Source organism: Amaranthus tricolor, chromosome 8, assembly GCF_026212465.1.
Source record: "Amaranthus tricolor cultivar Red isolate AtriRed21 chromosome 8, ASM2621246v1, whole genome shotgun sequence".
Lineage (NCBI taxonomy): Eukaryota > Viridiplantae > Streptophyta > Magnoliopsida > Caryophyllales > Amaranthaceae > Amaranthus > Amaranthus tricolor.
Window position 1 is genome coordinate 18,000,963 of NC_080054.1, and position 13,940 is coordinate 18,014,902.

The 13,940-nt window shown below is 31.5% G+C and overlaps 1 protein-coding gene across 1 annotated transcript; it reads left to right on the forward strand.

Moving 5' to 3' along the window:
• Nucleotides 1-3,719: 3,719 nt before the first annotated feature.
• LOC130820345 (probable serine/threonine-protein kinase At1g01540) lies at nucleotides 3,720-7,539 on the forward strand. Its single transcript, XM_057685684.1, has 7 exons — nucleotides 3,720-4,555; nucleotides 5,358-5,462; nucleotides 5,530-5,652; nucleotides 5,735-5,905; nucleotides 6,010-6,139; nucleotides 6,490-6,702; nucleotides 7,117-7,539. The coding sequence occupies exons 1-7, from the start codon at nucleotides 3,960-3,962 to the stop codon at nucleotides 7,204-7,206; spliced, it is 1,428 nt and encodes a 475-aa protein (XP_057541667.1). The 5' UTR covers nucleotides 3,720-3,959; the 3' UTR covers nucleotides 7,207-7,539.
• Nucleotides 7,540-13,940: the final 6,401 nt, after the last annotated feature.

Below are 13,940 nucleotides of genomic sequence, written 5' to 3' on the forward strand. Positions count from 1 at the left end.
AATTGAAAAGTGACAAAAATATGTTAATGAGATGAAAAAATTAAATTAAATATGTAAAAAAAATAAAAAATATGAGTAATAATAAAAATAAATGGGTGTTGCTAAACTTCGCCACCCTTTTTATTTTTTCGCCACCCCCCCTCAAAATGAAATTACGAATTTGCCCCTAATTTTTTAAAAATTACAATTTTGCCACTCATTTCAAATTTTTTATTTATAATAATAATAATAATAATAATAATAATAATAATAATAAAAACAACAATAATAAAATTAAATAATAATAATTATTATTCAAAAAAAAAAAAAAAAGTTGAGTCGCCCAAAATTGGGCGACTGAACCATGGTCCAGTCGCCCAATTTTGGGCGACTCAATTTTTTTTTTTTTTTTCTTTTTGGATAATAATAATAATAATAATAATAATAATAATAATAATATTAATACAAATAATAATAATTTATAGATTAATGTGGTCTATTAGCTCAGTTGGTTAGAGCGTTGTACTATTAACGTGAAGGTCTCAGGTTTGAGACCTGCACAAGCCATTATTTAATAATTATTGATTTTTTATCATATTTATAATAAAAAATTAATAATTATTAAATAATGGCATGTTCAGGTTTCGAACCTGTGACCTTCACATTATTAGTACAACGCTCTAACCAATTGAGCTAATAGACCACATTAATCTATAAATTATTATTATTAGTATTAATATTATTATTATTATTATCCAAAAAGAAAAAAAAAAAATTGCGGCTATTGTATCTTAATTTTGACCTATCGTTTATTTTTAGTTAATTTTGACCTTTCTTTTAAATGACTTATTGGTGTAGAAAAATATCATTTAAAAGTATCTTAAATAATCAAATGGCCACAAGTTTAATAATAACAACAACAATGTCACTGTGTTAATCTAAAAACAATAAAAGTTACTCGATTATACAAATATATAAAATAGCAAATAAACTTTAAATAAACTAATACTTTCTCTCTTTAAAACAAAAAAAAAAAAACAAAAAGAAAAAAAACCAATACATTCTCCATTTATTTAGATGCACTATAGAGAAATTTTAGATTTTTTTATTATTTTATGATATTTTACATATTGCGGCTATTGTATGAGAAAAAATATAGTAATTTGAGATTATGTTTTACTCGTTTCGCCGCATATTTTCAAATATCGATTTTTCGTATATTTTAGTTATGTATAACTATAGGTATAAACGATACCTATGGTTATAATGAGAGCCCTATTTATCTTTTGATATAATGAGAGCCCTATTTTAAAAAACATAACTCGGCTATTATATTATATCTTGAATTATTTTTTTTAAACTGGAAAAATTTATCTTTTGATATAATGAGAATCCTATTTTAAAAGACATAGCAAAAATAAATTGGGCCTTTAAATCTTTACTTCGCCCCTGCTAAAGTGCAACAAGGACGACGCATTTTTAAGTGGGGTGTGAGTGTGGTACCCCAAGTTGAGTTTTTAAAACGAGATTGATAAACTACACATATCAATAAAGTGTATCTACTAATTAAGAGAAACCAATTGCTAAGAACTTTACAATTAACTGTGCTAAGTAATGAGGAAAATTTTAAGATGGTGACTTTCTGGAAGTTTTCCTAATGTATACGAGTGAAACCAAAATGCACTGAAAAGATCTATATTCGTCTTTAAGGCCAATCTACAACATCTATAGGTAGTTAATGTCGCTTCGATGAGCCAAAGTGTTATAGGTGTATTAGGCAGGTGTCATTCTAAAGCATAAAAATACTTGCCGCACACACCTTATTTATATCTATGTATAAATAATTAATAATCAAGTAATTGTATTAAATTTTCTTTTTTTGAAATGAATTGTCTTTTAAAATTCTACCACTGAATAGATGCCACCTACTTTTAAAAGCAAAAAATGCAATTTGATATAATTAAAACAGATAAAATCAACCGAATGTCACTGTTGATTAAATGAGATTTTATAAACCAAAATGAATAAATAATGTGATGGCTACAAGAAACAACCAGCCATTAAAAAACTATTAAATTATACTTCCATTGTAACATAAAACTATTAATATACGATCATATATTTTGAAACACTTGCAATTGACAATGAGTGTCAATGACATATTATATGAGAAAATATTACTATTAATTATAAATATATAGAACGGAGGATGTATTTTCTAAAGCAAGTAAAACTTTAATAATCAATAATTGAAAAAATTAAAATTTTTAATACATTAATAATAATTATATTTTTTAACAACAAATATTATCATAAAAATACATCAAAACTATTTATAACAAAACATTTCTTCTATACACTGTTCACTTCACTTATATCTCTAAAACACGATTTGTATTGTATCTTATAAACCATATAAATAATTTTTAAAGATATTGTACTGTGGTGGTTAACAATTAATTGTTAATTGTTGCTATGTTCGACCAGTAGATAATATTGATTTTTTTATTAACAATTAAGCTAATTTATTAAGTCAAATATACAAGCTAACTATTATGTAAATGTTTAATATTGTTGGTTGTTAACTATTTTGTAAAAAAATCCCATAAAACTTTTCTTTTTGATCGTAATGTATGGAAAACACCTCATGGCACATTAAAAGTTATAATGCCCATTGTACTCAACAATTTTTAAATTTAATTTTGAAGACATGTAAACTTGAGGTTTAGAGGACAACTACGCGAATCAAACTCAAAACCTTATTATTTGTGATATATATATTTCTATCAACATAATATTTGATTCTTAGTAATAATTCTATCATTTTGTCCTTTATTGTTTATTTAAAGTTCTTTTTATTCAATGAAAAATTGTTTGTAACCCTAACATCTTAATAATTAATAAAAGCAGAGCATAAAATATAATTTCGATTTATGTAAATTTAACATAACTTTTCAAATTAGACGACTTTGCTCATTCCATTTAATGATAATATTAAAAGTCAAATTTTATATTTATTCTATATTATTATCTAATAAAATAATATATATGCTTCAAAATTAAGGATAAATCTTAATTTATTGTAAAAAGATATTCGTATTAAAAATTATAGTGATTCACTATAAATAAATAAATATATATATATATATATATATATATATATATATATATATATATATATATATATATATATATATATATATATATATATATATATATATATATATATATATGTGTGTGTGTGTGTGTGTGTGTGTGTGTGTGACCAACAAATTAAATTATAACAGTAAAATGTACAATATTGTGTGTGTGTGTGTGTGTGACCAACAAATTAAATTATAACAGTAAAATGTACAATATTAAAAATAAAAATATATTGTAAAATAAAAAGATTAACTGAAATAAAAATTGCAACAGATTAATAAGGACATGACTAGTAAGTTAGAGAGGGACCCTATAAAATGATTAATAGAGTAAACAAAAATCGTTTTTTATTTGTTTATTTATAATAACTAAAAATCGATTACATATTAAAAATTAAATTTGATCGGTAAAAATCAATCTTAATTAATAAATCTCAATTATAATTTATAACTAAAAATCAATTAACATCAATAAAAACAATTTTATTTAGTAAAAATCAATTTCAATCCATAAAACTAATCATTAAATAGTAAAAATCTAGACATCAACTAAACAACATCTTACTCGCCCCAAAAGCACGAGCAAAAATGACCCAACAATTCAAACTGTCACAATCAATTACATCAAATAAATTTTCTTTACTACAAAATCTTTTCACCAAAAAACAATTTAATTCTTCTCTTTTATATACTCACATTTCATCCTTGTATTTGTTCTTTCCTACTACAACTTTCACTTTCTGTATCATTAGCAAATGCCAACCAGCTGTTTGATAAATTGCTTAATTATCTTGTAACTTCGTTTTTTCATCATAAACCTAAGAACTTAGAGCTTTAATGGAGGATCAACTCTCAAAACCTACTTCAATTTTCGGGATACGATTATGGGTTGTAATTGGTATTGTTGTTGGAGCATCCATTGTTATCTTCTTCTTTCTTATTTCACTTTGGTTTCTCTCAAAACGTAAGATAAAATCTCAATCTCCAGCATCAACTACTAATACCGCAATTATCCCTGTTTTGTCAAAGGAAATCCAAGAGATTAGTGTTGCCCAAAATGCCCATGTTCATCATCATCATCAACAACAACAACCCGACCCGGGTATTATCATGGGTGTTGAGAATAATAATAACAATGTTAACGCAGGATCAGGTGAAGAAAGAATCCAAGTTGAGGTAGTGGGTAAGGATTTATTTGCCGGGTCTAGGACCGGGTCGTCGTGTCGAAATTTGGGTGATCATCAACTACCTACAGTGGTTCCTGAAGTGTCCCATTTGGGTTGGGGTCGTTGGTATACTTTAAGAGAGTTAGAGGTGGCTACTAATGGGTTTTCTGACCAGAATGTTATTGGGGAAGGTGGTTATGGCATTGTTTATTATGGTGTTTTGGATGATAACACTCAGATTGCTGTCAAAAACTTGCTCAATAACAAGTGAGTGTTTTCTTTTTTTGGGTTATTATTTCTTACTTTATCTGTTTTAATTTATAAATTGGTAGTTGAATTTAATGTTTTAACTTAAAAATTGCACCCTCTGTATATGTTCATATGAATACATTGCCTCCTGAAAGGGAATTTATAATTCACATTTGTTTCTTTTTGGTTATGAATTGATCTTGTTGGTTCAATATGCATTTTGTTTTGTTGTTGAATGTAGTGTTTCAATTCTAGATATTATATTGTATCCTATATATTTCCTTAAGTTGGAATTAGAACAATTTTGATCTTTAATATATTTATTTGCTCATAATTATAAATAATTTATATATGTTCCGACAAGAATAATTTTTGTGCAAGCCTAGCAACTAATTCCCATAAGAATAATTTATATATGTTCATATATTAAGTATATAACATGTTTTGTGTCTTCAAACATCAAGAATAATTTATATTGTATCAGAGTCGGCGTGACAAGAGGCTATTAGTTCAAGTTTCAACTACCCCTCAATTAATGTGGAATATTCAGCGTTAGGTAGCACATGTATTGCATCTACACTTTTAGCTTAAATGACACTTGTGTGAGGGGGCATGTTAGATTATAGAAAGAAATCTCAATCATCAATTTAAACTTTTGGTTGAGTTGTTTCTTTGTATACATAGCCTCCTGATGGGGAGTCATATTTTCAGTGCTTAAGTTGTTTAGATTTGGTTTTGTGTTGGATTTTTTTGTTGGTGCATTGATGCTTCTATAGCTGTGGTATAAGAATAACTCAAATGATTAGTGCTTAACTATCAGGGGACAAGCTGAGAAAGAGTTTAAGGTTGAAGTTGACGCAATTGGCCGAGTGAGGCACAAGTGCTTGGTTAAATTGCTGGGTTATTGTGCTGAAGGAGCACAAAGGTATGCTATATCATCCTATTATCTGAAGATTACTGAGGATATGATAATGAATATGTAATTTTTGTAGGATGCTCGTTTACGAGTATGTTAACAATGGAAACTTAGAACAATGGCTTCATGGAGATGTAGGTTCTAGTAGTCCCCTTACATGGGAGATTCGGATGAACATCATTCTCGGTACAGCGAAAGGGTATGAGTCTATTCTATGTTTTCTGCTGGTTTAGTCTGTTGCATTTCGTTGCTATAAGTTCGTTGTCGAATGGTGCTCACAGGCTAGCTTACCTTCACGAGGGACTTGAACCTAAGGTTGTGCATCGAGACATAAAGTCGAGCAACATTTTACTCGACAAGCAGTGGACTCCCAAGGTCTCCGACTTTGGGCTTGCTAAGCTTCTTGGGTCTGAGCATAGTTATGTTACAACTCGTGTAATGGGAACATTTGGGTATGTACTATGCAGCATGTTGATTTTGATTCACTAATTGACTGGCATTGTTTTGATACACATTTCTCACAATTTTGCTGATATAAGCATTGTTTTCTATGTAGTTATGTTGCTCCTGAGTATGCAAGTACAGGCATGTTGAATGAAAGAAACGATGTGTATAGTTTCGGGATCCTAATCATGGAAATTCTTTCGGGAAGAAGCCCGGTTGATTATAGTCGCCCTCCAGGAGAGGTTTGCTCTGTTTTTTTAGTATGATTAAAACACAAAGCTTCATTTAGCGAAATGTTTGACAAACAACTGATAGATTATAGCTGATATAGTTAATTGGAATGATTGATTTAACGAACTAATTTTATTAACTCATTTGATACTGCTTTTGAATACATTGGTGCGAGCTACCTATTGTAATCCTGTTGTAAATTAGCTGATAAGTAACAACCTGTTTCAACGAGTTAATTTACCAAACATTAGCATTAAATTGTTTTTGACCATCTAAGCTCTATTCGTCAAACAAACTATTTTGCCAAAAACCTCCTTTATGTATTTTATTCATCAAAGCAGTCACACATTGGAGTTACCAGGTGAATTTAGTGGATTGGCTTAAGATGATGGTTACAAATCGAAATCCAGAGGGAATTTTGGATCCAAAACTACCCGAAAAACCTGCATCACGAGCACTGAAGAAAACTTTGCTGGTAGCCTTGCGTTGTGTTGATCCAAATGCACCAAAGAGGCCAAAAATGGGACAAGTTGTACATATGCTTGAAGCTGAGCAAGAATCTTCTTTCAGAGAGGTACTTATTCTCAACCACTTGTAAATGATATACTGTCCATTTGGTGATGCGGTAACGAGGGGATATGGTTATCCTACAGCTAAATATTTGACAAAACCATGGAATATCCCTTGAAGCAGCCTAAAACGCGATTTTTTACATCTTTACAATGTGGGTAACTATAATTCGATGAATTCGAAAATCGTTATGACGATGATATGATGCAACCTTGTTTTTCACTATGTTCGCAACTACTAGAAGTTTAGTTTCATTTCAATTCAATTCACGTGTTTTCACCTTAATTTTGTTCATCATATCAATTCTTTTTCTCATATTTCACTATTCCAGTCAATTTAGTTCAGTTCAGTTCAATCCAGCTGAGCAACAAACCTTTATTCTCAATCATTGATAAATGGCTGTTACTCTACGTTTCAGGACCGCACTCGAACATCAATAAGGACAAATGTAGAGACTCAGAAAGAATCAACAGCTAGCCATGAAACAGGTAAACTAGTAGAGAATTAAAAGGAACTTAATTTTTGCCATTTTTTTGTCGACGTAAATTTGTTTTTGGTTCATGTGGCCGATAAAGGGCTCAGCATTAATCAAATTGAATATCATAATAATGTCCAGTTCATTTATGGTGTGAAATGCCAATCCTATAGTGATTCCTTCTTGTAACCCATCTTCTTTGGCATCCTTTTAAACTTTATACTTCTGTAAACAGGCATTATTCTATATGGACAAATTTTGTAAAGTGAATTTTAAGTAAATGCATGTGCTTTAGAGCTGTTAAAATTGATGTATCTGTCTTGCTTAAAGAGATTCTTCCTCATATTTATTAGTTATTGCAAGATCCTTATATGGTGTCAATTTTAACTTTTATTAAATTATGGATATTGATATTTTTAGTAATACACTTCTTTTGGTATTCATAAGCAATCGTAATAAGAAGAAAATAGTATCAATTGAGTTGAGGTGTTTATTCGAGTTATCAGGTTGATTTCAGGTCAGGTATTTTAAATTGTTTAAAAATTATGTCTACTGGTTGAAGACTTTTCTTTTATCCTTGTGGCAAACGTTCAATTTTCATCACCTATGAGATAAATTAATTCCTTTTTTTTTGCCTATATGATTTTCTTTGTCTGTAAGAGATTCTCTTATTTTATTCTCAATAAAAAGATAGTTATCAATCAATAACATACGTGACCTATATTTTTATTTTTGTTTTCCTTTTTAAATAGTAAAGAGCGCATGTTAAAGTGTTTAGGTTATAATTGCTCATTGACCTACGCCTTGAAACTGTTGTCTTAAAAAATATTAATATAATTATAGTTGATTTATTGTTTAAATTTTAATATAAGAAAGATGAGCATTTAATTACATATAAGAGCGGCAGGCATGCAACCCAAGTTGACTATTTCTTAGTGTGCAAGGGAGATCGGGCCTCATGCTTGGATTGTAAGGTGGTGATGGGTACAGAGATGCCCACCCAAGACAGACTTTTAGTACTGGTTTTCAGGATAAGGAAGAAAATCTTAGAGAAGAAGGTCGAGTCCAGGGGAAAGATCATATGGGGGAGACTCAAAGGGAAAATGGTCACACCCTGTCAAGCAAGATAAGTTTATTGGGCTTCCCAAGTCAGTCAAAGGATGCGAATGAAATGCGGGTGAACATGGCAAAAACCATTAGAAAAGTGGAAAAAGAGATCTTGGGGGTGTCGTCTGGTAAACTAAAAGTGTTCAAAGAGTCGTGGTGGTGGAACGATGAGGTGGAAAAGAAGATAAAGGATAAAAACAAGAGATTTAATGATTTTATGGCATGCACGAAAGAGGAGGATAGGATAGAAAAGAGAGTGAGCTATAAAGAAGCAAAGCAGAGGGCAAAGAAAGCGGTAACGAAGGCAAAAAAAACCGTGGTTATGAGGACTTGTATCTGAAGCTTGATACCAAATAGGGGGAGAAGCAGATTTTTAAGTTGGCAAGGACTAGGTCCAGGCAGCGGCAAGACTTAGAGGCAGTGAAATACATCAAGGATGAGGGAGGACGAGTTCTCTTGCGACAAGAGGACATCAAAACCAGATGGCTCCAGTATTTCTCTCAGCTACTCAGTGAGTCTAAGGGGCCAAAGGAGGAGGATAATCAAATTTCTGACGTCCAAAGACCACTGGAATATGGGTCAACGAGTAATGTTACCACAAAAGAAGTAGGAGAAGCTCTTAAAAAGATAGGAAGAACAAAGGCAGTCGGGCCAGATAAACATCCCAATTGAGGTGTGGAGGGTTTTAGGAGAAGAAGGCATTCGTTGGCTGACTAATCTCTTTAATATTATTTTGAAGACACATAAGATGCTAGAAGAATGGAGGAATAGCACACTAATACCTCTGTTTAAAAACAAAAGTGATGCGCAAGTATGTGGGAACTATAGAGGTATTAAACTTCTAAGCCACACAATGAAATTGTGTGAAAGAGTGATAGAGTGGAGAATTAGACTAAAAACAGTGATTAGAGAGAACCTATTCGTTTTTATGCCAGGAAGGTCAACCATTGAGGCAATTATGTTTTGAGGAGATTGATGGAAAAATATAGGGAGCGAAAGAAGGATCTGCATATGATGTTCATTGACTTGGAGAAAGCGTATGATAGCATACCACGATGTATCATCTGAGATAGCCTCAAGGCTAGAGGTATTTCTTCAGTGTACATTGAGGCTATACGAGATATATATGGCAGAGTTTCGACTAATATTCAAACACCGGTGGGAATAACAGAGCCTTTTCCGGTTAATGTTGGACTATACCAGGAATCGGCTTTAAGCCCTTGCATTTTTACTGTCATTATGGAAGAGATTTCTAAATCTCTTTGAGAGACAGTATCGTGGTGCATGCTATTCGCTGACAACATAGTGCTGGTAGCAGAAGCTAGAGAGGAGGTTAGTAATAAATTGGATGAGTGGAGGGGAAGCTTTAGAAAGTAAAGGGTTGCGCATTAATCGTACGAAGACCGAGTATTTGCGCCGTGACTTTAGTGGGACATCACCGGTAGGTGAACCAGAGGTGTCCATTGATGAAGCAGTTGTTAAAAGTACGACCAAGTACAAGTATTTAGGATCGATCATTAAAAGGGATGGGGAGATTGACGCAGATGTAAATCATCGTATATATGCGGGTTGGCTCAAGTGGCATGCAGCCATCACAGTGCAATGTGATAGGAAATTCCCAAGCAAGTTAAGAGGAAAATTCTACCGAGCAACAATCAAACCTGCTCTGTTATATGGGACCGAATGTTGGCTTGTAAAGAAGATTTTTGAACATAAGATGGAAGTTACAAAATTGCGTATGCTGAGGTAGATGTGTGGGCACATATTGATGGATCGAATTAGGTAGATGCGTATGAGTTGTCGCCGTCTTTCCCTCCCTAGACCCTGTCCATAGTTTTTCTATGAGCGGGATACACTGGGTAGGATGATGATGATGATGAACTAAGAGGTCAAGAATTTATATTCTTATTCTCTAAAACTTAGGTTAAAATGTAATTTTTTTTTGACCCTCTCAAATTTTAACTCAAGTTTTTCTACAGTCGGCCTGATGATATTTCACCATTCTTCCCTTTTCTTTCAATTTAAGCTACCATAATATATGATTTATTGAAGTGTTTAAAACACAGTTGAAGAACTAATATTTACTCATAATTAAATTTGATTTTGATCTGATTGTAAAATAAATTTAAAATTATATAAAAATTAATGTGAATACAAAACACAATTTTAAACGACCCTAAACACTTTCACCTGAAATGGACCCGTGGATGATTTGGAATGAAAAATGATGTTATATTCTATTATTAAATATAAACAAAAAGCTTGAGCTTTATTGTGGTCATGCTTTATTGATTCTTTTCTTTTTCTTCCAATTTATCAAGTCCATGGCTTCATCTCTTTTTAAGGCTTTCCCCCTCACTCCAAACTGTCATATACTCTTTGTCCCGTTTTGTTCAAAGGCCTTAATTGCTTTCACTTTCAATGATGTTGCTTCTTTTCTTAAAACATTCTCAAGTGGGTGATCAATTCAACTCCTTTTCGGTCAAGGAGGAGGAAGTTGCTCGATATGTCCCATTACTTCTCTTCTTTCAAAATAATAGGCTTTTATACAGAGGTATTCTAAGTAAATAACAATAATTTGTAATATTGACAAATCATCCTTATATGAAAGAATTTAATAGAATAAGACTTTTAAGATTCTAATTTATCTTTTTTTTGTTTTATTTACTTTTTTGATTTTAGTTTTGTATTTTTCCGGTGATTTACAAATTACGACGATTGATTATAAATTTCTGTTTTATATGAAGGGATCAAATTAATTAGATTGAAGAGACGTGTTTTATATTATATAGATTTTTAAACCAAAACAATGATAGAATTAGTGCTTCAAAATTAGAAATTAATTAGTTCTAAATTGAGTATTTATTATGTTTGAGTTAATTATGGGTAGGTTTTTTTTGAAATATCAATAAATTATTTTTTAGGTTTGTCCTATGTTAGTTGATAGTGAAATGGTATAATTAGTGTGATCATGTTTGGCCTATTTTCTAGAGTGTGCTTTCTATCATTTAAAGTGGTTTCATATTACTCCTATAAGCCTATGAAAAGACAATTATGTTTAATTGAATGAACATTTTTCACTTTATTTTTTTTTTTATCTTTCTATTTTACATTAAAATTGTTCCAACATTATGAATATTGGAGGTCTAGGTATGCGTTTACTCAAAATATTGGGCATACTAACGTAGTTAAGATGTTGAAAATTTTGATTCAACGTAATCTAGACTCGGTGTTTAATTTGACACATAATCATTTTTACTTGCCTCATAATTTATCATAGGTGTTAAAATATTAGGCATACAAAAGGAGCATAGGAAAAAAATTAAAGTAGCTAAGATGTGTGCCACAATGATTACAATACTTTTTTTTTCTTTCTAGTTTTGTTGGGATGAGTTATCCCACATCGATAAATTGAAAATGGTGTGCACGCTTTATAAGCTATTAGAGACCTTCTTCTCGTTGCCATATGGTTTTTGGATGGTATATATCTGCTTGGCTTATGAAGTGTGTGCACTTGTGTTCCCCCGTTAATATGCTGGCATTCATAATAAGTCCAGCCTAATTTAACAAGTTTCATGATGTTATTATCATAAAATGAGTTATTATCATCATCAATTTAATATTTCGTTCAAAAACAAGGTCTAAGTGAGAAAAGGTGACAGACAATCTATAATTGTACTCTCTCCTTCAAAGAGAGAACATGAAATGAGCCAATAAAATTCTATAGAACTTGTGTTAATTATTTGTGAATAATTGCTATAAAACATTAAATCAATTGATCATTGTCAACAATTAGGTAGGATTCTCAAAGGAGGATCACAAATTTCTCCTTCCCCACCTTTTTGTAGATAACTAATATGATTATTGGGGGATAATAATCAAGTTCAAGGCCCCTCTACCAAAACCTACTCTTGTACTATTTGTACACCCTTTTGATGTTAACAATAAAGCTTTGTAAATTAATAGGATTCCTCTATTGTCGTAGTCTTTGTTATTTAATTCTTGCACGGCCTTATTATTATGATAAAAGGGTGGCAAAAATGGTCCATGATAGGACATCCTTTGTTGCTTCCATAGACAACTAACATGATCAAGAACCACGAGAATTTATCCTTGCTGTTATCGTAAGAGTAAAGGTCGCTCCATTAATCATATCATGTAGAATGAAAACTTAAGAATTAATAAGGGGTTGAGAGGGCGAGGTTGAGCTACGTATGTCAAACTTTCACAACCCTAAGTTAGGGACTTGAAATATAAAACATTTTGATAATAAGAATGAAAGCAAGGCAATACAAATAATAAATGACACAAATGTTTATAATGTTCAGTCCGTTAAGAATCTGATCTCTACCTTTGAGTTTTCTTTAATTCTTAGGATTTTGGCAAAATATCTTTATTCTCTTTCAATTAAACTCTAGATTACAAGATTAAGAACAATATTACATTTATTTTCAACACAAGGCCTCAACCCTATGTTACCAGCTAGACTCTTAAATCCTAGTAAACTAAAGAAAATTTATTTCCCCTTTAAGCTTTCCTCGTTTTTTTCTCTTAATGTAACGATAAAATGAAACTCAGTATAACTTGGAATTATTACAATGAGTTATACAAAGAAGAAATAAAATCACTTGACTAAAACACAAGATGACCTAATAGAATCACAAGGATGAAGGTCTTCTTTGAATGTAAGCACACAAGGTGTAATATAATGAGGATTCTTTTAAAGGTTTGAAGACTTTAGAATAAGTATTAGTATCGAATTGGTGTAAAGTCTTTATTAGAGTATATAACATATCTTGGGGCCTCAACCATAAGCTTAAGCTTTTGGTTGAGTTGGTTTCTTGACATGGTATCAGAGCAGATGGTTCGATCAAAAAATTTAAAAATGGTAGGTTCGAAAAGAATGGCATTCCTACCCTAATTGATTACTCCCACATGCGAACTTGACGGGGGTTCGCATGTGAGGGGGGTGTTGGGATGAGTTATCCCACATCGATAAATTGAAAATGGTGTGCACGCTTTATAAACTATTAGAGACTTTCTTTCCATTGCCATATGGTTTTGGAATGGTATATATCTCTTTGGCTTATGAAGTGTGTGCACTTGTGTCCCCCCGTTAATATGCTGGCATTCACAATAAGTCCAGCCTAATTTGACATGGTATCAGAAGCCAACATGAGAGGTCACGGGTTCGAATCTCAACCACCCCTCATTTAAAGTGGAATATTCAGCGCCTATGCGCATCCACACTTCTAGCCCAATGGGGTCTCATCTGAGGGGGCGTGTTAGAGTATATAACATATCTTGGGGCCTCAACCATAAGCTTAAGCTTTTGGTTGAGTTGGTTCTTTGACAGTCTTCTTTAAGTTCAAGCTTCTATTTTCATTTTATATATTCTCTGTTTTTTTACTTGCACTCAAAGACACTTTCACACGCCTCAATGCACTAATTCAATCGTTAATATTTCTAATTATGCACATCGATAAATTATAAAAACTAATAATTAATAAATTTTACATTGAGACAATTCTAACAAGATTTTACGTGACTATGTTTTAACCTATAGATTAATAACAATATAAAAATTAAGTTACATTGATGAATAATGTCAAATTGTCCTTGAATGCGAGTAAAATCAGGGCCTTGAACTTCAATCTTTT